Raw genomic sequence first — 23483 nt, forward strand, 5'->3', positions numbered from 1 at the left:
TGTCAAGACAGCATTGCATGGAATAACTGGAATCCTCATCACTGCCTGGTCACAACACAAAGTGGTAGTTTTTGGAGGAAGCAAGCTTTGATCAAGAAAGCTTGAGAAGGTGTGAGGGTTGAGAGGTCAGTTTTAGGAGGATGAAATAGCTATGCAAAATGAGAAAGTCTAAAATTTGAATGATCAGGGCTTACAACTTTTTAAACTCAAATTATCACTAAAGTCTGTTTGGTCTAATGCATTAGAATTTGCTAACAAAACTTTCATTGCTGAGCACTAAGTAACATGATACTTTATGGTGATTCTGCCATGCACACAACCAAATTCATATATGCATCTCACAGTTTGCACCACTAAATAGCTACTTACAGCCAACTAACCCACAGCAAAGGCTGGAGGGCATCAGGCACCTAATTTCTCTCTCAAGAGCATCGACATGCCTCATCTGTAGGTACTGCTCCAAAAACCCCTGGTACGAGTTATTTCTTACCATATTTCACTGCTGAACAGCACACAATTAACTATCCCTAGCACATTCGTGCTTGAAGGCTTACCCTCATATGCTAATTCCTACACACATATCAAGCACAATGACATGCCATCAGTATCAATATGACAAAATCATAGCTCTGCACCAATCCATGCAGGAAAGGAAAATTTCACTTTCATTCACCCTGCAGAGAGCAGCTGAAATCATTTCAATCACAAGGGGTGACTGACACGGGAGCACAGTTACAGATAAGCAGCTCTGCTGCCAGGGACTACGTACTCAATTGCTGGCTTGTATCATGACATCTGCCAAGCCCTTCCCTCCCGACCTGGGCTTCCCACACAAACTGGTCTTTTCCTCCTCTTCTGAACAGGCAAAGGATAAAAAAAGGAAGGAAAAAAAAAAAAGGAATCCAGCTTCTCCCTTCCAGGGACAGCAGATGGATGAAAATAGCAGCCTGGGGGAAAGAAATAGACCGAGCTGTTTGAACATGATCCTCCCCAGCTCAGCTCCTAGCAGAGGAACTTCTGCAGGGTTCAAACTTCCAGGACCTGTCCCGGGATCCCGACACAACCCCAACCAGAAGTGGCATGTGATTTTCCAAGTCAAGATGTCACTTGCCTGGACACGTGCCTGTGCCAGCTGTTCTGCTGAAAGCTTAAGCCTGCAACTGTTTTGCTTCATTTTCCTGGCTGCTTTCAAGTTAGGTTTTTGATTCTGTGCTTCCAGAAGCAACTTAAAGGAAAATAAAAGCAGTAAAAGCACACAAGACCTGGTGTACCTTCCTTTAGGTGAAACTAAAGGGTCAATGCACTGCCTCTTAACTCTAAGCAATCCCTCTCACAATCTGCACTCTCAGTTTTTTTAGCTAAAACCAAATCTACTTTACACACAGCAACTCCAGCTTATGCCCTGCAACCTACACTCGCTGCCAACACCCACATGTCCCCACTTACTCTTTCACTCCCGCACAAGTTACACCCGTTTCCCATCAGCTTAGGGTGGAAGCAGGGGAGCCTCACCCAAGCCAGAGACACCATTGATTGCCAAGTGCTCCCTGAAGGCCTCCAATACCAGAGAGCTGGGTGGAGCAACAGCAGAACCCAGCCCACTAATAAAGGTCCTATTTACATGACTAACCAAAGACACCTCATCACATGCTGCACAGGTGAGACAGTTTAATCTAAACCACTTCTTACTATTATTTGGCCTAATGCTTAGCAATTTTGATTTTAGTTTTTTAGCTTCAGCCCTCAGCCAGAGGAAGCTTTGTGCTCTCCAAAGGCAATGTTAACAAAACCAAAGCAAAACAAAACAGAAAACACACCCTGAGACCCAGTGCATTTGGAGCACAGCAAAAGGAAAAACTGATGCTTAGTGTCTGCTCTGCAAATTATTTTCCACATGACATTTCCCCCCACCCCTCCCTGAAGACTTTCATTCAGTTGGCTGCTGTTGGGGTTACTGCAGAAGCCAGGAGCCCTGTTCAAGGATCCGGTCCCCACCATGCTGTCTGCCACAGGGCCAGGATGACACAGCTGTCTGGGCTTCTGCACCGGCCATTTGACACAGGGGACAGAGCTGTGCAACTCTGTATTCACAAAAAGCACAAGTTTATGTCCCTGAGCAAACTCTTTAAAGAATATATTCACCCACGCAGAGCTGCTGAGAGGCAGGCAAGAAAGTGATTTTAAGAGCTCTTTAAGCTGGAATGTAGATGTAGCAAAGGTGAGCTTGGGTTTTAGATTCAATAAGCTGTTGCTCCACTTTTCCCTCTTGACAGTTTGGCCTGAAACAATCCCAGGCAATTCTTCTAAGCCGAGCCTGATTACTTTATGACATCTTGCTTCAAACTGATTAAGGCTGAGGAAACTCACAGCTTCACTTAGGGCTCATTCCAGAGAGGAACAGTCAGCTTTTGAAGCCTGTATTTTTCCAGGCTTTGGTTTAGATGCATTTGCCAGGTTCCTTATTAGCAGACGTTGGGGGCAGGGAGGGGAAGCATCCTCATAATCTGTGGTGTTTCTGTTGGTGTTACCTGAAAGGCTAAAACTGCTGAATGGAAACAGCCAAAAGCCTCTGCAACACAGAAGATAAATTTTGCATTTTCTGTCAGTGCCAGTAATAGCCTGGAAAAAGTGAAACCATTCTTAGGAGTGAAAAGGGCAAATGCAGAACAAACAATTACAAATGAGATTAAAAAGCAAAAGGAAAAACAGATGCCTTAAACCTTTGCCTACATTAGGTCATAAGCAAGTCAGCATTTTTCTTTCCATTTCAAACCAACCTAACTTTATTTCTAAGGAAAGCTCCAATGGAGATTATTCCTGTTTTAGACACTAAAGTGACACTCCCCAGGAAATCCACATTTTAATCAGCTTCCATTTTCTTTATTTTGCCATTATTCAAATATAGCAACAAACTTTTTTTTTTTTGGAGGGGGGGTATTTTTGTTAAATTACACAACAATAACAGCAAAAAGAGTCATTAAGAGGATTTCTAAATCCCTGTTTAATGAAGTGTAGTAGATTAGGTTGTTTCTGGTCTGTTGGATTTTTTTTGTAAGAGTGAGTTGAGGTTTTTGCAGTGGCTCCTGTTCCTTCTTAAGAAGAAGGCCTGAAACGATCTTTATTTTCTCCCTCCCTCTACCTTAGCACAGTACTTCAATTTATGGTTTTGCAGGTAGATAAGGAGAAGACAGGCATCAAGCATGCACAAGCCCCACAAGGAGCAGCTGAGGGAGCTGAGGTTGTTCAGCCTGCAGAAGGGGAGGCTCAGGGGAGACCTCATTGCTGTCTACAGCTACCTGAAAACAGGTTGTAGCCAGGTGGGGTTGGTCTCCTCTCCCAGGCACCTAGTTACAGAACAAAAGGACACCACTTCAAACTGTGCCAGGGCAGGTTTAGGCTGGACGTTAGGAAGAAATTCTTCATGGAAAGAGTGACTGGCATTGGAATGGGCTGCCTGGAGAGATGGTGGAGTTGCCCTCCCTGGAGGTGCTAAAAAGGAGGTTGGATGAGGCACTTAGTGCCATAGTTTAGTTAGTTAGAAGGGTTAGGCTGCACTTGATGATTCTAGAGATCTTTTCCAACCTGGTTGATTCTGTGACTCTATGATATCAGAGCAATGCTGTTAAGAGAGAAGAGTCTCATAGCTGAAAGAGCTCAGAGAATGCTGTATGGCCACTCCAGACTAAAATATTCCTGCTGCAACTCTAGAGGAACAATACTGTGATTGTGAAAACACAAATAAAGTGGTGGGGTGGAAGGGGGCACGTGAAGCTGCCCATTGTCAGATATCTTTCTACAAGCAGAACTAGTTAAATAAGTGTTATTGTAAAAATTAAATGGTTCTGTTATGCAAAACTCGAGACAGTTTCTGCAGCTAGAACTAGCGAGATGATAATATTAATGAATCATGAATAGACTGAATTTCCAGCCCAGAAGAGAAAAATCCTATCATTCACATTTTCCATAAGGACAGGAATTTGCCATCTTTCCTTTCCAACTACTTGGACTTTTGTTTAGCACTGGAAAAAAATCTCACTTGATATACTACTGTTGATCTTGGGCACTAAAAATTAACTTGCTGGTTCTGCTCTTCCAGGAAGTACTTCAAAGAATCTCTTTTGAGATGGAGAACAGGTAAGAAACACACTTGATGCAAAGCTTCAAAGTCTTGTGCTGCTCTTCTGTATCCCTAGAGTAATGTATTGGGTTTTTAAGCAAAGCAAACAGAGAGGGTTTAGTAAAACACAATTTCTTTTGTTTCATTGCCCCATTAATTTTATTTATGGTCAAATATGTTGCTTTTATCAATTTGGTATGAGAGAAAGAGATGCACCAAGAGGAAGAAATATGATTGCACTTCAAAATGAGGCTTTGGGCAGAACAGGAGCAGGAGATGCCTGAACCACCTAAGAAAATCAGTCACATTAACGCAACACAGTTTTGATAGGTAGCAATTACAGGGTAATAGATAGTACAAGCATTATTCAGAAGTCTGCTGCAACCATACATTGAGAACTGTGCTATTACAATTCCTTCCTGCAGATATCCTTGCAAGCTCTTGTTATTTCTGAAGAGAAACACAATCCTGCCTCAGCAATATATTTTGGATTTTCTAATCTGTGTCTCTTTAAAGTTCAGTAAAAAAAAAATGACCAGGTGCCCCAGATTTCTTTCTTTCTTACATTATGTTTGATCACCCTCAGCAATAAATAGCCTCATTTCAAGGAAGTGTCATGATAACACCTTGCCAAAACCTAATTAAATGCTAACTACAAATATTTCAGAATGAAGCAGATGCTCTTGCTAACTGAACCCACTTCACAGGACGCTTCTGGGTTACCATGCTGCCACAGAGTTGTTTTTTTACATGACACAAAAGACAAGTTGCTTCTTAAGGCAGCATCCTTGACAGCATGAATTGGAGAGAAAAGAAGAAAAAAGAAAGCACCTAGCTACAAGAAATGAATGATGATGGAGACCCTGCAAAAGGCCTTTCCTAATGACAAGATATTACTGCACAGGTTAATGAAAACCAAATACCAATTTAACATGCTAACCTTTGAGCAAATTGAGTTCAACTAATCAAGAGCCCTCCAAAAGGGTATTTTGAGCTAAGAGAAAAGACTGGAAAAATCATTTACATAAGATGGTTGGTAATGGTGCATTTAATGGCATTAGTGATAGGGAATTATACTAAGGAAATGAACACATCATGTACGACCTATTCCCTAAAGCATTTAATAGGACATCTCCAAAGAGCCAAATCCTGCCCATTGGTAGTGAAGCACAATTTCCATTAACAAGCACAGCAATAATAGACTCTTCCTTAGGACACTCCTCCCACAGAATTTTAAACAGAAATAGTATCTACCAGGCTGGATAACTTCATTGCATCAAGAGCTCTCCACATCAATTTTGATAACTGAAGGAAAATCCACCTCTGGTTCAGGTCACACATTTCCCCCTCTGAACTCCTCTGGCAGAGAACAATTTTTCTTACCTGTGATCTGCTACTTCTTTATGGACTCTGCAGGAGGATGTGACACCGATCTCTGACTACCTATGCCTGAGGACTACTGGATAAATAAATAATTACCACTTTTTAAAAGATTACCCTGGCAATCACTTAGAAAAAATCCTGACTTTGAGCAGGTTCACATGCAAGGCTGTGTACACACCTGACCTCACCTCCTTACAAGCACTGACAGAAGCTGTGTTTTTTGATGTCCATTTGGCATGGTTCAAGTATAAGAAAACAAATCTTCTCCATCCCTTTCTAAAACTGAAATCCTTAGAAATGCATCCAGACTGCAAAACAAAAAGCAGTAGTACCCCACATACCAAGTCTAGCTCCCAGCAGATGAAGAGGTGCAATGGGATTTCCAGTCGCTCTCTGCACACACACAGAGGAATAACAATAACGTTTGTCCTCTGTTGTTTCCCTTCCAACCTCCCACCAAATCTTATAGCCCCCCCAACCAGGTTTCCAAGTCTGCTTTCCCCCCCCTCCCCCCACCTCCACACACTCTGAAGATTGCTGGAAACAATTCAGCAATCCCCAAGAAAGCATGACACCTGTGATTTATCACTTACCACTTGCTCTGTGGCAACTGTGAGCTCCATACCTTTGTTTGTCACACAAAACAGCATCAAGTTACATGGCTGGGAATGTGTCCAGCATCTCATAACAAGTCCAGGGCTTAATAGACGTAAGATGTTAACGTTACAATAAAATCAGAGCACATCATCTTTAGGAAATACATTTTAGAAGCACATTACTCTCTGCAGTATATTATCTTTGATAGCATCAGACAACAGACCCCTCACAGCAGCCTTTTTGAGGAGGACAGAGCATTTCTGCCCTGAGGATTTCCAGTCCAGCAGGGAATAGCTGGCAACTAACAACTGCCTCGCTTTGGCAAAGCACATTTGGTACTAGTTTCAAACTCCTTAAAAATGACCTAAGATGCTTCTTTGGCTTTACTAGCACATCAGTGTTTGCTTCAAGCACTCTCTGTCTTGCCAGGTAACTGCCCGGTGGAAAGATAAGGAGATTGTCACCTAAATGAACATTCAAACAACAAGATTACAGGAAATCATCTGTACAAATATACGGGAGGCAACTGTAATTGAGCACATACAGTGCAACAATACAAGGCCTTTACTCAGGAAACCGTCAATGAACAATGGACCCTAAACCTACATCAAAAGTACTTCAAATACTCCACCCAAGAGGCACGGTGGCCATGCTGTCAGTGACCCTCCCAGCTACATTTTAAGCCTTTAATAAATTTGGGCTCTATTCTAAAAATGTCATCTACTGACCTTTGCTTGGAGAAGCACAGAACTATGACAACAGCCACCTAAAGGAAGCACTTCAGTGCTTTCTTACAGAAAGAGATCTAGAAGAGGCTCCCCAAAAAAAGAAAGGAAAAAAAAATGTATGCTAGTCACAGGTACATGACAAACTACTTAAAACTCATACTTATGTAATTTTATGAGTCAGAGACTCTCTCCCTTTTCAGTTCAGCTAAAGTTTAAAGTGTGATCCTTGTTGGCTGCACTGAAAGCATAAACCTATGATTTCTTTGCTAACAGCTGCCCTTCAATCCTTTCCATTCTCATTACTCATTCCCGTTGCACTCTCTGAACAATAGCAAATACATCATGAATCTCATTTTTTCCAGTACTGGGAACCTTTACATTCAGTTGAAAAAATAGCCCACGGAAACGTGCCTACAGTTAATAAAAGACTCAAACATTATATGAAACTATACCTTGCAGTTAAGGGATTCCATAATTAGAACATAATTGCTCAGCCATATAATGTGTCAAATTATGGAGAATGATTATTTGCTAAACTACAGATAAAGAGAAGAATGAATAAATCTGGAGCCACAGATAAAACCAATTAAATGGAAGTCCTTCCCCTTAGCATTCTTTTAACACTTTAGAGACCACCTCTGCATCCAGCACCGGTTTACACATGCAATTGCTGTGATAGAAGTTTTACACTATATACACAGTGTAAATCCCAGTAGTAAATAATTCAGTAGAAGAAAGGGCTGCAAAGAGGGACAGCTGGTGCTGACAACACTATCAGCATCTTTGTTACTACATGACTTACAGTCAGTTTTGAGTGGGGTAAAATTATGGAGAAGACAACACAAACTCTGGGTTAAGGGTGGAGTTGTTAAAGGATTTCATTTATTATTTGAATAAAAGCCAGCACCCTTAAAGTGCTGTTCAAAACAAAACTACCTGTCTTCAGAACAGACTGAAAAGGTCTTTGCATACACATTCAAAGCACACTAACGGAACACCTAAAACATGTGAGAGAAAGACAACAGTCCTCTTTGGTGTAAATCCTAAAACCCAGTTCTTGCAGACAGCATAATTTGACTAATTCAGTCAAGGCTACCTTACAATATATGGAAGAGTACAACGGAGTGCAGAAACCCACAAGGGCAACCTTGGTGCCCTGCCAAGCAGGCAGCCCTGCTAGAGTCAGTACCACAGACACCTCCTGGACCAGCACAACAGCAGCTTGTCCTTTTAAAAGCAGCTGCCTGCCCTTAAAGTTACAGCAAGCCTCAGCTGAGTGATGACATACAGGAAAGCTCAGCAGAAACAATAAGGAATGATAAGAACAAAAGATTTTAAAACAGTCCCGGAGAAAGCACTTACTTCAAATTAAAAGCCACTCATGCTCTCCCTGCACATGGATTAAATCATCATCCTTGAGCAGCTCTGCTTTCCTATTCATGGATTGCACCTTGTAAAGAAGCCTTTCCCACCTGTACATCTAGAATTAAATGTTTTACTGGACTTCCTTGCAAGCGCACTTTGGATTTCTTCCTATTCCCCAAAGGTCAGTAAGTCACAAAAACAAAGTGTCGGTTTTGTTGCTCAATCATGCAGTACTCAGTGCTTTTCCCTACCCACTGGAACAGTCACCAAGTTCTTCCAACTCCAACAGCAGACCTCAGGACACCTGCTTTCCTCTGCCCTTTATTACACAAGGGTGCAGTTCTGAATGGAATGTTAGCAATGCACAGTCCACCCATACACTGACCTATAAGGACAGCATTGTTGTTATTCTGTGAGGCAGGATAAAAATCAGGAAAGGAGTTAGGTAAACCACACTGAGAACACGGCTAGTGATAAATTGGGGATCCAGCATCTTAATTAGTGTCAATAATTATTACCTTCTCTTTCAAAGACACTGAGGTGTAAGAGACACTGGTGTCATCGCTTCCTGTACAATAACATGGACTTTGTTAGACAAAAGCAAGTGCACTGCCTGACCAAGGAAGAAGATGAATTCTGGCCCTTTTAGGGACCTTGAATGTAGCAGCAGGCTACACTGCAGCAGATTTCAGCAAAGATAAACCTAGTCAAAGTTATATTTTAACAGAAGTATGAGACTGGGAATAGATGGAAAAGGGTCCCAATCTCAGCACCTGACCTAGATGGCCAAGAGCAATATTTATCTAGCTTACAGAAGCATATTATAAAATATAAAAAAAAATTCTATTGCTGCCTTAAGAGACATTGACTCCTTGGGATTTGCTATTTAGGTATTACACTGAGGTTCTGACAAAATCCAAGCAAATTCCCAAAAAATCCAAGTGTGCATTACCAAACCATCATCTAAGGCATACGAAGCTTCAATGTATTCAAAGCCAGTAACTAAGAACTCACTTGTGCAATAAATGTCCAAACTAGCCAGAAGAAAACAAAATAAGAACTACTGAAAGCAAAGAGCTCCACCCTTAAATTACCATCACAGGAGCAAAAATCTGCTGGTGTAGCACCCATTAGTCACTCAGCTTCCACAGCACCAGTGCTGACTGACTCACAGCTGGCCTCTTGAACTCAACAGCTGTAAGGCAATTCCCTACCAAGGGGACTCAGGGGACAGGAGTGGTTTTGTTGCTCCTTATAGACCCCCCACACTGCTGGAATTGCAGAGCTAGAGCCCTACAGCTGTACAAAAAGTGTTAAACCTTCATTGCTACGGTAAATTTAAAGCAATTTATAAGAACAACTGTAAAAGCATTGTTGCTTTTTTTTTAATCTCATGCTAAGGAGGCATTTCATTGCTGCTGTGGTGACCACCGTCATCTTGCCTCACTTGACACCATCAGAACCACTAAAGCTTTGCTTCAAAACCACAGATTCTTCTTTTCAGGTAAGAATCACCTTTCCAACACTTAGAGAATAATTCAGGTTGGAAAAGACCTTTAAGATCATTGAGTCCAACCTTAACCTAGCTATGATGACCATTAAACTACATCTTGAAACATCACATCTACAGCTTCTTGAAGGCTGCCAGGGATGGTGACTTCACCACCCCCCAGGTGGCCTGTTCCAAACCCTCACCACTTCCTCAGTAGAGAATTTTTTCCTAATGCTCGATCTAAACCTCCCCTGGCACAACTTAAACCCATTTCCTCTCATCCTATCGCTGCTCACTTGAGAGAAGAAACCAACACCAGCCTCACTCCAATCTCTGTTCAGGGAGTTGTAGAGAGCAGTAAGATCTCCCCTTAGCCTTCTCTTCTCCAGACTAAACAACTCCAGCTCCCTTAGCTGCTCCTCAGTATCATGTCCTCAGGGTCATAAAAGTGACTCTGGTTAGAACATCACTAGAATACCATTTCTGTTTCTACAAGCCCAATTAGCCCCCAGATCCCCCTAACAATTTTCACTTTTTCAGGCTGTTATCAGCAGTCATTCTATTTGGACTTGATGCATTTCTGAAGGCAACTAGAATGGTTGAATTTTCGTGCAAATACTGAATAAAGGCACTGGCAGCTCAACAGCACAGAGTTGCCTGAGATTATCTGTTCTCTTTATGCAGACAGCACGTCTGCATTAAATGAGAAGCATACAGATGATCAAGTCAATTGATGCTGAGATTCACATGACATTTAGGTATTTTACTTAATGTGAGAAAAACAGCACCAGGAGCTAAAACAGTTAAATGTCTACCATACAACTTGTGCCGTAAGAGAGTATCAAATTCAACAGCACAGCATCCAAACTTGATTTATTGCAGCTAATTGCTAATTAGGGTTATTTTGAAGCACTGCTGTTTGCATTGCACCAGATTTGCACTTGGGGAGAAAACAGGATTTACAAGGTCAGAATGAAGTTTAAACATTTGTATACAGACTGCCTCACTCCCCTCAGTACTGCTAAAAGGTCTCAGCCATCTGAAGACAACAGTATTTACACATGCGATGTTATTCCAACCAGGCACTCCCAACTTTGGATAAAGCAGTTATCAACATGCAAAAATTCAAAGTAGGATTGCAATGGTTACCCAGACAACTTTCTAATTAAATAATGGCAGTAATATCACTATGCTGCCATGTACTGCATTAAAAATTGAACAGTGCCTCACTAATAATGCATTGGTCGTTTGCATAATCTAAAGACTTGGCTGCCAGTATCAGCCATGGACTGTTGCATCATTAACCACCAACACCCACGTCCTGCACCCCTTCCCATGGCCAGCAGCTATGAAGATGAATACATCAGTAATTCAAAGGGCTCCTGTTTCAAACTCCTGCCTATTGAGCCAGATTTAAGCACTTTTAGCAACAGGATCACAGAATTGCTTTGGTTGGAAAAGACCTCTAAGAGATCACTGAGTCCAGTTGTCAACCTACAGCACCACAGCCATTAAACCATGTCCTGAAGGGCCATCTCTACCTGTTTTTTTAACATCTCCAGATACAGTGACTCTGCCACCTCACCAGCAGCCTATTTCCATGCCTGACCACTCCTTCAGTAATTTTTCCTAATATCCAACCTAAACCTTCCGTTGTGCTGAGGCTATGTCCTCTCATTCTATCACTTGATACTAGGGAGATAAGACTGACTTCCCATCTGCTTCCAAATTCCTTTCAAGGCAGCTTTAGAGAGCACTGAGGTCTCCCCTCAGCCCCTCCTTCTCCAGACTAAACAACCCCAGTTCCCTCAGCTGCTCCTCACCAGACCTGTTCTCTAGACTCTTCACCAGCTTTGTAGCCCTTCTCTAGACACACCCCAGCCCTTCAATGTTTGTCTTACAGTAAGAGACCCAAAACTGCACACAGTATTCAAGGTGTGGCCTCACCAGTGCCAAGTACTGGGGCATGATCACATCCAAAATGCCACCACACTAACTACAGCCCAAGCAACAGCCTGTTGTGCTGGATTTTCTGGTGCCTCTGCAATGTCTTTGCCAGTACCCAACACAGACACATACATCATGTGAGTCAGGCTGAAGCAAGGTAAAAAGAAGGGAAAAGGACCAATCCACCTTCCAAAATTCAACTAGAGCTGTCAGGAACTATAAAAGCAGACTGTCAAAGTGCTACAAAATATGATCCCATGAAAAATAAAGTTTAAGGTTGGTTACACCAGATACAGGTCAGTAACATGCAGGCTCTACAGAATTAACTGACTATAGCAAGAAAGTATGTAGGCTGAGTGACCTCTAATCAAGAAAAGATGACGTGCCTAGACTTACCAAAGGTTCTTCCTGAATTATTACCTCAGTCCAGATTTATTTTTATGATTTGCTATAACTCTTTCCAAATCTTCTGTAATCATTAGCTGTATCAGCAGTATGAGAACCATATGAAAGATAGCACACTGTTATTTTTGGTTTCAAGAGACCAATTGCATTTCCAAATATACTGCTAGTATAATCCAGTCAGGCTGTGGTTTCATAAATCCAGAGAGTTTTCTTGGCATATTATCCCAGAGATGAATACAGCTAGAACAAATCCTCAGGGGAGTGGGGATTCACAGCTTTGACTTCATGAACTGCAGCACAGGGTCATGCTTAAATGCTAAAGGCAGAAACAAAAATGTGATTCTCCTATGCTTGCCCAAGGAGACGGTTCAGAGAACTTAACTCTTCCTGGTAGTGAAGAATGTGAGTCTTTCCCATGTCCCTAGAAACATATTTTTATTTTGGAAGCATCCAGAAGCCTGAATGAAGGAGCTCCCAAAGTGGAGTGCTATGGCAACAGGATAAAGACACTTTTCCAGGCCTGAAGCATGTACAGTACAGCACTGGCTCTGCCCTTAGTGTGGGTACATCCTTCTCAATTGTGTCTCAATGGTGAATATATTTACATCAGGAGAAGGCTGCTTACAGACCAGCTGCTCCTTCCTGTCCTCCGCTTTGTTTTCAAAGGAAAGCTGCACTTCTTCCTATCCTCCCCCACCAGACTTTTACAAGTACAAAAGGACTGCAGCACACGCCAAGGGTCTGACCTCTCCAGCACTAGCCGACAGGACGGGGCTGGATGCCACAGGAGCTGGTGCTTTCCTCTGTATTACACCACACACAATACAGATACGTTGCTATTTTGAATAATCCTCCCCAGTCAACACATGCTCTCAGAAAAGCTTGGCAATGCAGCAAATTTGGCCTCCGCACTGTTCACAAGATGTTTTGCATCAGTAGCTTCAGCTATTTCAAATGTGGATTGGGAGCTCGTGGCACAGAGATCTGCAAGCAGCTCCACAATGGGCCAACCCCCGTGCTCAACCTCCATCACAATCACACTGCCCTGAGGTGGCTTTGGACACACAGTGGTGGTCAGGAGCCCAATCCTGCCCCTGAAATGGTTCAGGATGGGTTCAAGCCGCTCACTGCACCAAGACTGCCCCAGTGAATTACATCTGACCTCAGGATCCCTCACAGAAAAACGGTCTTGGAGGAAGTAGTGGGAGGTGGAATGGGTAGAGAAATATCTTGTAAGAAATAGTTACTCTCTTGACTCAAGAGAGACATTTTGAGTAAGCTCCTAAACTCCTCCACTTTTGCTTGCTACCATTCTGCTGTACCATTGCAAACGCTGTCCTTCAGACAAGCTGCACAGGCTCATTCAGCAACCAGCAGCATGGACCTTTTTTCTAAATCTTGAGGGTATTGCTACAACATAAATGTTCAGACTCAGAGCAATTACTTCTGACTGCACTAATGAGACAAGCACACTGTTTCTGTACTATATATATTACACACAAATCTCATTTAACAAGTATCTTAGCTGCGATGCAAACCCATCCCTGCTTAATTTGTTTGCACACATGTGGACTGAAAATTAAAATTAATAGAAAACTACAATAAATAAAAGACCTCCTGCTGCTCTGTGTGGACCTTCAAGGAGGCAAAGAGCAGAAACACTTCATTTCCCCATAACCCAAGCACAGAGTTTGCTGATTCCCAGTTACTAAACAGCCCTATCAGACACCATGGATCACTTGGTGCTGGGGGGGTGACATGAGGGCTGCACAGAAGAGCGGAATTTTCTCCATTCATCGGCCAGTCTCCCCTCTCTCTACAGAGTGGGGACTAATGCACGTAAATCCCTGGTTCATCAAGAAGTGAATAGACCTTTTGTTGCAGTCTATTACAGTTATAAAGATTCTGGCCACGCTTCTCTTACCACCACCATCCCCTCCACCCAAATGAAAGGTAGAGCTTAAAATCACAGGAACCCATCAGGATTCCAAACACGCCACAGCAGCCTGGCTGCACCAAGAAGAAGAAATTAAAAAAAACAACCTGCCAGCCCCCTTTTCAGGCCCTTGCAACACCACTTTTGAGAAGTTTTGCTCAGGCAGCTGACATCCAGTTTTCGTCTTCTACTGCAGATGTGCGGCTTCCCTGCACAATAGGCGCCTGCAGCCCTGGCTCCTTTCCAGGTCCCACTGTGTGACAGTAACAAAAGGCGAAGCTGGAAGCGCTCAGCTACAGCACAGCTCTAAATGATTTAGTGACCATAGCGTCCAGACCTTGGCAGCAGCTGCTGCTTTAAAGGGACATTACCCAAAGAGTCATTAAACCACAGAGGCAGGCGGGTTTTCACACTAGATTTGAAAAGTTCTGTTCAAATTTGAAATGGCCCTGCCACCCTTCTTTAGAAACCCAGGGTGGAGAGCGGGGAGAAGGGAGAGCACAGGACAGGCTAGGCTGGGGTTGTCCTAGGAAGTCGTTAGTGCAAAACCACAAAGCCTGAAAGCCCATCTATTGTAGTGTCCCCCATGTGAGGATTACAAGGCACTCTGCAAACATTAGTGGCGGCAATCTTCAGCCTCCATAGCTATGTGTTATTTTCAATGTAGAGAAAGAAGAAATTAAAGCCCTGAGATTAAACCAACCACTTGTGACCAAGACAATTTAAATCCAGGATGACATTACATGGACACCTTTTCTCCCAGGCATGTGGAGAAAATTGCCTCTGCACATATTAACATTACATCATGTTATGAATTTCCATTTTCTTTGCTTCACAACTGTACACTCCTATGATGCCACACAAGAGCTTTTGCAGAGGTTTTGTACACTGAACCCTCTTACTGGCTTGTGATGGGGAGATACACATGAGCACCTGCAAGCTGAGCACTGGACATGAGTGCATACCATAGCTTAACGCACGTCAGTCTTGAGGAAGAATATTGTCAGTCCCCTGCCAAGCTCCATTGCAGTTTGTGAGCGCCTCCTCCGGAAAGTTGTGAGCACAGGAGCTGTATTGTGTTCTTTTCTACACAGTACGAGGTTCAAACAAGTCCACAAATCCCTTCAAACCCCATTAGATACTCTACTAAGAGTGAGAACAGGAACTGCCATTCAAGCCCTTCTGCCCATCATTTATTTTCTGCATTCTCATAACACACATGGTTGAGGCTTCAACACAAAATGGGTCCTTGTTTAGTTATACAGACAACATGTCCTGTCACCTCCTTCTTTGAAGCCTCCTTGCAGCCATCCTGGGCACAATCACACCATAGTTGTTACCAAGGGCTGCATTACAGCTCCAAACCTCTACTGGTGGCGCTCCAAAACCTGGTGACCTCAGAGCTCAGCTCCCCTACTTTGAACCACCACAGTCTGTACCATAAGTACTGCTTATGAGAACTCCTGCAGGCAAATGGAGGGCAAGTGACTGACCAAAAAATTCACCACGTTTTAGGTTCTGAAGAGAAGTCAGTAACCAGCTGTGCTAAGTCGCACCAGTAACACAGAGCAAGAAATAAACATGTCAATTCAAGTGAAAAAAAAAAGATTTACATGAACAGTAACTACTGTGCAGCAAATACTCAAAATTATTTCTGTCAACAGAGCACTAATTAAGATGGATAAACACTCGTTTTGCTAATCTTCCTCCTCCTCCTCCCTCCAGAGTAATTTAATTGCCCACAGGGAAAAACGTGCAAGAAGTGACTGATAAGAGACACATCCACAAATACTTCTATATGCACGTTTCTATATGCCACAAGTAGGTAACACAGCATTGCTAGAGCTGTTGGAGGAGGAAAAAGTTCAATGTTATTTTTCTCTATGGAGTCTGAAAGTCATTTTAAAAGACATTTTAAAGCCATCCTTCACCACCTGCAGTCAGGTGGTCATTAAAAAAAAACACTGTAATCAAAGTGCCCACTAACTGCTGAGAAACACCATTAATTCACTAAGCACTGCTTCATCCACTCACTCTGCAGCCATCCCAAGCAAGTAAAACAAAGCCACGCTCACTCGGCTGGCTTTTCAGCTCCTGTCTGAGTGCTGATGGTGAGAGGGGGCAGGAGTGTAAAGACAATACTATGCCAACCCCCAAACAACAGCAGATTTAACCAGGACTCAGGATAGCTGGTGTGGTTGCCACCCTTGGCCAGCTGCCTTACCCTAGATTTGGGGCTTGCCTGCTGTGATAAGAGGGGGTTCAGTTCTGCATCTCTGCTCTGAACGTTTTCAATTCGCAATATTAAAATGGTGACTTTTGCAATGACTTTAATATGCAGCAGGAGCTCTTACATGTTCTGCTGGACCTTTCCTGTTTACAGCAGTGAGGAGAGAGGAAAAAGTGCCTTTGTAAAACATATGGTTTGAGCAAGTAGGGGCAGTAAGTATGTTGATCTACCAGCATGTTGCTGCACATGAGAAGACATCAGTGAGAGGCAGGCAACACAGCAGCAAATCTGGTACCAGGAAATGTTGCATAATGTCAAACACACAGAATAAAAGAGTGATTTCCTGTTCCCCCAATGGAATGTATCATACCGAGTCTTACACTGTGCTCTAAAACGTGGTGGCTGCTTCATTAACCTAAGTAACATAGACTTAGGAGTGGAGGTATTTTTTCCACCTCACTGAAACAAGGCTCTGGTCAATGGGAACAGCAAGTAAATGGGAACAGTAAGTCCAAGTTTCTGTAGCATCAAGATGGAAAACAGAAATGAACGTATCTTCCAGCCACCTGCCTGCCAGAATCATCAGGAATTTAAGTAATGAAGAGCTGGAATTGGGGAAGGAAGAGGGAAAACAGAGGAATACACTTCATTTTTAAAGGCAGTAATTTGCCACAGATGTGGTGCTGACTAGTGATGTTAAAAGGGTGCTCCCCTAAGCTGGATAGGGCAAGAAAAGAAATCAAGAGCAAGGGAAAAAAAGAAACAACCAAGAAGAGAAAGAGTAATTCCTTCTCGGTAAGGGAAATAATTTTTCTTGTTGCACAGACACCCATGACTTGAGGTGAACAGTCTGAGTGAGGAGCCAGGGTGATGCCTTAAGTGGCAGTGCTTTCAACAGCGCTAACAGCAAAAACTGCTCCCTGCAACACATGCAGCAGATCTCCCAGATGTTTGAACAGGCTGAGGCTGTGCCAGGACCATTTGGGCCAGGGACACTGCCAGCCTGCTGCCAGCCACCACTGCTGCATGACTAACAGTGTGGGAGAGCAGAGCCATCGCTGAGATTCCTGTGCAACATGGGGCAGGAGACAGGTTTATCTACAATAACTCCACAGCATTCTCTTGCTCCATTTCCTGGTGTTTTTCCAGGTCCGTTTTGTTATTCTGTAAGAGCATTGTGTGCCTGTGATCATGGTGACAAGACATATCACGATGCTAGTGCAGCTAAAGGCAGCAGGCTCTGCAAAAATCAAGCAAACAGGTTTGCTTTGTTCTCGGCAGTCAGCTCCAGAGTCCGAGCTATCAAGAGACAAAACAGGGTTTTCCAGGGACAGGATGCCAGGTATCCCATGTATTTCCATTGGCTCATTACATGGTAGGAGACAAGTCACCATCTGCTCTGCACCACATTTACCTGTGTTTTGCAAATACAAAACCGGTTCTGAGGCCCTTCAGTGTTACATGAAGGAAGACAGTGAAGGCTTGTTTGACAAGGCTTTGAGCTCTCTTGGTAGGACCATGCCTGGTCTATAAAATTACCAAACTCTCAGATTTCTATCTAGGATCGCAGACTGACTGTGACAACTTAAACCCAACCTGAAAAGCATGCAGAGACTCTCAATTCAACACCCACTCCCAGAGTTGAAAGGAGTGAAGACTCCAAAAGGTTGAACTGTAACAGGCAAATGTATTTTTAACAAATTCTGTTTCTATAAATATTACAAAGCTTTCTGCTCTTTGGAGGCTGCTCTGCTCCCACTGCTGCTGACATTACGGTGACATTTAGGAGGCCTTCACATTGCCTTACTGCCTTTCGTATGCTGGTTTTGTTCAAGGGATCAGAGAGACATATGAAGACACAAGGGCTGCTTATTCAAACTCTGCTCACTGGCTGACCTGCTGCTCACACAGGAGTCAGGAGCACAAAGGGGCTCTCCATGTCAAGTGTGCTGGCTGCTGCTGTCTCCACCACTCTGGAATGCATATAAATGCAAAGGACACTAACCCTGAGGTGCCACCAACAAGGCACAGGGATGAAGGGACAGGGGATTGATTTCTGAAGCTGTGTAATGGCTTCAGGTAGCCCCAGCTGGTACCGTACCCTGTCCACACAACATAAAGGCTCTTCTTCATTTATTGATTCCTGTATTTGCTCTCTCATCTCCTCCTTTTTTTTTTCAGAGCTATTCTCCCACATCCTCTGCCCTCTCCCCCTCTATTTCTTAATTTTCTTCCACTCTCTCCGGAGACCACTGCCAGCAGGGCTGTGAGGCTGGCACACAGCATGAATGGCACCAAACTGGCACGCGCCCCAGATGCTGACATCACCTCTTCTGCCCTCAGCCTCCACCCAGCTGGGCTCCAGGTCCTGCACCTAAAATGCTGAGTATCTAATTCAGTGACTGCTGCCTTTGCACCAGCCTCCAGCTTAATCTGTAGCCCTTCTGTTATTAAAATCAGGGTGATTATACAGCAAGAGACACCAGCAAGAGCCTTCTCAAATCAGGTTAAGAGAAGCACCAACACTTGGCTTAGGATCCTTTAGCTATCTGTTCTCCTGTATTTCATAAACACTGCAGCCCAGAGAAGCCCCCAATCCACAAGGCAGGAAATGACTCCTGTACACCTAAGCAGTGCTAGGTGCTCAGTTACAGGTTACCATTTCCCAAGGCCATCTCTGTACATCAGGGCATTTTTTAAAATTTGCTGCTACTATTAAAAATCCAGCTAGGAAAAAAAAAAAAAAAAGAGAGAGAGAGAGAGAGAGAGAGAGAGAGAGAGAGAGAGAGAGAGAGAGAGTGCGCACCAGAAACTTTGTCAGTTATCTCCAGGATTCAGCTGTTCAGTTTCATTCAGGGTGAGCTGCCACTGGAATATCCACAAACACTTCCAATTAAATGTAAGAATCAGTCAGGGTTGGACGGGACCACAAGGATCATCTAGTTCCAGCCACTCTGCCCTGGGACACTCTACCCTCGATTAGGCTGGCCAGAGACCCATCCAGCCTGGCTTTAAACGCCTCCAGGGATGAGGCCTCAATCACCTTCCTGGGCAATCCATTCCAGGCTCTCATCACTCTCATGCTGAAGAACTACCTCCTCACATCCAGTCTGAATCTACCCATCTCCAGCTTTGCTCCATAAGACTTCTCCACATCACAGAACTCTAAAATCATATGCATACTATCCTTGTACTTCTGAGTTATTTTGAACAGAGTTTGCAATGATACTTCAGGTGCAGGACCTCTCTTCTTATTTAAGCAGGTGCTTCACTTTGGGGATGGAGTAAACCCAAACTATCAGAACAGATCCAGGACTTACTGGACCATACATTCTTTGGACTGTGTTTTATTTTTCCAGATATCTAATGTCATTCTTAGCAGGAGACTACCACAGGTTTTCTTTTCTTATTATGGGATATGAAAGCCTTGACAATCCTCCCATTTCAGGCAAATCAAAAATACACATCTCACATCACATTGCACCAGCAAAACAAAATCGGTCTGAACATTCATTCTAACACTTGAGATGTTTTTTGGCCTCCTCTGACATTTAACACAGGTTTTGTCACGCTAACAGGATTGTGATTCACAAAGCTTGCAGAGAATCAGTCCACAAATATTTCAGTCTACCTCAGAAAGTTGCTCATTGCTTTTTGTAATTCAGTGACAAAGCAGAGCACAACAACTGTAGTTATTTAACCTTTCATCAAAAAACTGTGGATGTCTGATAACATTAAGTACAATCTATAAAGGCTTCAAGTCAACACTTTTTATAAGCAGATCTGTAAGGTAATAAATTTTCCATGACTTAACGATCAGCTTTGCCTATGAAAGCCAATGTTGTAATTCCCAATTGATTGTAGATGTTAATCTTGCAAGACTCTTGTTCTTATGCTGTGATTTATTAGCTGAATTAATGACAGATTGCACTGTTTAAAACAAGCTGCTGTTTTACACAATAACCCAGGAAGCTCTGTCCAACTGAGTCACTGCAAGGATGGGAGGAGGATAGCATGCAAGGTGAAACTGCTCAGGATACCTGAGCTAATTTGTCTTATTGCCTTTGAAATGCAGCACTAATTGTTTAGCAATTAACCCTGCGACTGAACACCAGGAGAGCTGAATGGCAGCAGCTATTCAGGCTCTCTATAGAGTTTGGGATTCGTATCCAGTGTCTGCAATTAATTTACATTGAGACATTCTGCTTTCTCGTGGAAAACAACAGACGACTCCCCCAACCCTTCTCTCTCACACTTACTCTTTCGAGTTTGAAGGCATTAGGAAAAAGTCAACTGTGCCCTATGTATACATGGACAGATCTGATTCCTCAGGCCTTATCTCATCATTACCACAAAGCAAGTGCCATTATGTGTAATAAAAGTTATAACCCTCTCTCCAGATTATTCATTTTCTACCTCTTCAGCAGCATTTCTGGCACAGCAGAGAATGTGCCACAAACATGCTCTAACAATGCAGTCAAACAGAGGGCCAGCATTGTAGTGGGAACAATGACAGCTCCTCGCTTAGTCTTAGTCTGCAGGTTTTATGAATCGTGATGCTGTAATAAACTCAGACCTTTTCCTGTCAACTCTGCTACTGAGAGACACAATACAGAAGATGAGAGCAGGAGCTGTGAATTGGGGGAGCGGGGGACAACCTACAATCACAGGGCAAGTACTCAGCTATTTCATTCTGATGCAGGAGTCTCGTGTTCTGCAGTAAATGGCTCCCTCCTTCATTTGCTTTTTAAAAGCTTGCCTCTGAAGGGATCCCTCTGTTTTGGAGTTAATTTGAACTCGATTCGGTGCTTCTTCTCAAGAGCTTCAGTGACTGGAGGCGCTTCCTGTGCTGCAGAACGCCAAGCGCTGCCAACTGCCACCGAGCCAGGGCTCGCAGCTCCGGCGCCAAGCTCGCTCTGCCCTGCTCCTCCCTGCCTAGCGAGAGCCGCGGTGGATGCTGCTCTGCGCTGCGGCTTCGCAGCTGAGGTCGATTTACAACTCAGTCAAATCCAAGGAAGCAAAAGGATGGAACCTTACGTGGCTGCTTCTGAACAGGTGTAATTCACAGACAGTCACCTCGGAGGACTCACACCGAATCCCTGGGACCACTGCTGTGATCGGTTATTAAGAACTGCCCCCAGCCATCTGCTGGTGGTCAAGCTGCATGATGTGGCAATCAATTACAGCTGTTATCTTGTCCTAGCTTTGACAGATGTTCCTCTCTTTCATTGTACAGTAATTACTAGTTAGCTGCCAGCAGGCTTCACACTTTAATTGTGGCGCTAATTTGAGACAAAGGGAGGAAAAAATAGGGAGAGACAGACAGGGAAAGGCAAAAGCTAAAGCAGCTGTGGCAACTGTAGCACCCAAGCATTAAACATATCTTTACAACTATAGGTGAAGTCAACCAGTTACCTCAAGTCAGTCGAGAACCATACAGCTACACCATAGCCTGCAGTCCTTGTTCCTGCCGGGGGAAAAGAGGGACACTTCTCCTTTTCCTTGCCAAACAGGCTATGCTAAAAATACCTGCCAGCCTCCTGGCAGTTCATGGCTCCCTGGTGCAATGCAATGTGGTGCCAACTACCTCACAGGAGTGAAAATTGCATTGAGAAAGACACAGGGTGGGGTTTTGATTTTTTTGGAGGTGTTTTAAACCTTCTCAGAGAACAAGAAACCTACTTAAATTACAACACAGATGAGCTACTGCTGCAAAACACAAGCAAGCGCACTCTAGCACCTTGCTAGAGAGCGAGAGTCACATAGCACCTGCTTTGCAATCTGCTGTTCGTGGAGAGCCTTTTGAGTCGGGCAGGAGAGAGCAAGTGCCCCAGCTGATCAGAGTAGCAGCCAGCAAGGCAGGAAACCTGGCGAATCGTTGCTTATGTAATCCAGGGTTCTAAAGAGTTTTGAGGAAAAGGGGCCTAACAAGGTTTATCCTTTTCTTCTTGGCTGGTTTAGATGCAGCATTTCACTGTAATTTCTAGAGCCATCTGTTGTCTTCATTTCTGTACACCACCTAATAACTATACATTCCCCTCGAAAACCTCTACAATGACCGTAACAACATGCAAAGACCCACAGCAAACCCTGATCTGCTGCTTTAAGTGATATGCAATAGCTTAAGATGTGCTTAGTTCCTCTCTTTAGACTGCAATGGAAATATCTCCCTTTTTGTGGTTTGTTTTTGTTCGTTTGCTTTTGTTTGGGGGGCTGTTTGGGGATTCTTTGTTTGTTTGTTTTTAATTAAGGTGTTAAATAGTCAAAGGACTTTATACAGGTTTCAGAAAGCAAATAGCAAACTTCCACTGGAAGCCTGAACAACAAGCAGAAGAAGATTCAATTGTTAAGAGCAATTCTGTAGGAAGCAACAGTCTCCTACTGGATGCCCAAATCTGCATTAACTGATTTATTTTTCATTTAATTCACAATGGGCAAATTTCACAATTTAATTCACAGATTTCTGCTGCTGAATATTTATTGAATCTTTCAGTAGCACTTAGACTGTGGTTCAATGATGCTTGGCAGTAACAGCGGCTTACAGCAGTTCCTGTCATGCTCTCCCTTTCCTCTGCTGCCCACCCCATGCCCTGCCTCATGCCCTGCTGCAAGTTGCGGCAGCACAACTATTTCAACATCCATTCAGATCAGGAAACGGAGAATGGCAGAAGGAATTAACACCCTCATTTCACATGTAAATGGAAAATAGAAGAATCGAAGGGGAGGAGACTATCTTGTGTCGGCACAACCCGCCTCAAGGTTTCACAGAACAGCTCTCTGACAACCAAGGATTAACCAATTGCCTAAACTGGTGAAGAGAAAGGGAACCAGACAGCTTTCACTGGTATGGAAGAGAACAACCATCTTAGGAACCTTATGCTGGTACAGTACAGCACGTGTGTGGGAATGAGAAACACAGAACTGCCCATACCAGTACTGCTGAGAACTGCTTACCAACGAGGCATGCCCCTGGTTTAATTGGACACAGTCAACTGAAGGCATCTGGACTGCAGCTCAGATTTCCCGTGTGCTCAAATCCACTGATGTTCTCTATCCCCAAACTTGTCAGATTGTACATTTTAATGCCACTTACTGACCCTTTCATTATTTTATTTTTCTGCCATGAGTTCAAGCAGAACTCATTGGTTCCATATCTTACTATAACTTTGTTGTTGGAAGAAGTTCTGAAATCAAATTGTTGGGGAAATGTATGAAGGGTTTTTTGGTTGCTGAACACAACTAGCCAGCTCCTGCTGGTAATGGCATTCTTAACTGTCTGGGAT

The 23483-nt window shown here is 43.4% G+C and overlaps 1 protein-coding gene across 17 annotated transcripts in view; it reads right to left on the minus strand.

Annotated features, from left to right (window-relative positions):
• FBRSL1 (fibrosin like 1) overlaps positions 1–23483 on the minus strand; it is a 585865-nt gene that overhangs the window by 464173 nt on the left and 98209 nt on the right. Inside the window, exon 1 of one of the 17 annotated variants that reach the window (XM_064168208.1) lies at positions 1447–1587. The exons of 15 other annotated variants lie outside the window; for them this stretch is intronic. In XM_064168208.1, the coding sequence (XP_064024278.1) occupies positions 1447–1530 (84 nt within the window). In that variant the 5' untranslated portion in view covers positions 1531–1587. Of the gene's footprint in view, positions 1–1446; positions 1588–23483 lie in introns of those variants that run through there. One more of the 17 variants, XM_064168210.1, reaches the window with a different exon arrangement.

Source organism: Pogoniulus pusillus, chromosome 30, assembly GCF_015220805.1.
Source record: "Pogoniulus pusillus isolate bPogPus1 chromosome 30, bPogPus1.pri, whole genome shotgun sequence".
In the NCBI taxonomy this organism is placed as follows: Eukaryota; Metazoa; Chordata; class Aves; order Piciformes; family Lybiidae; genus Pogoniulus; species Pogoniulus pusillus.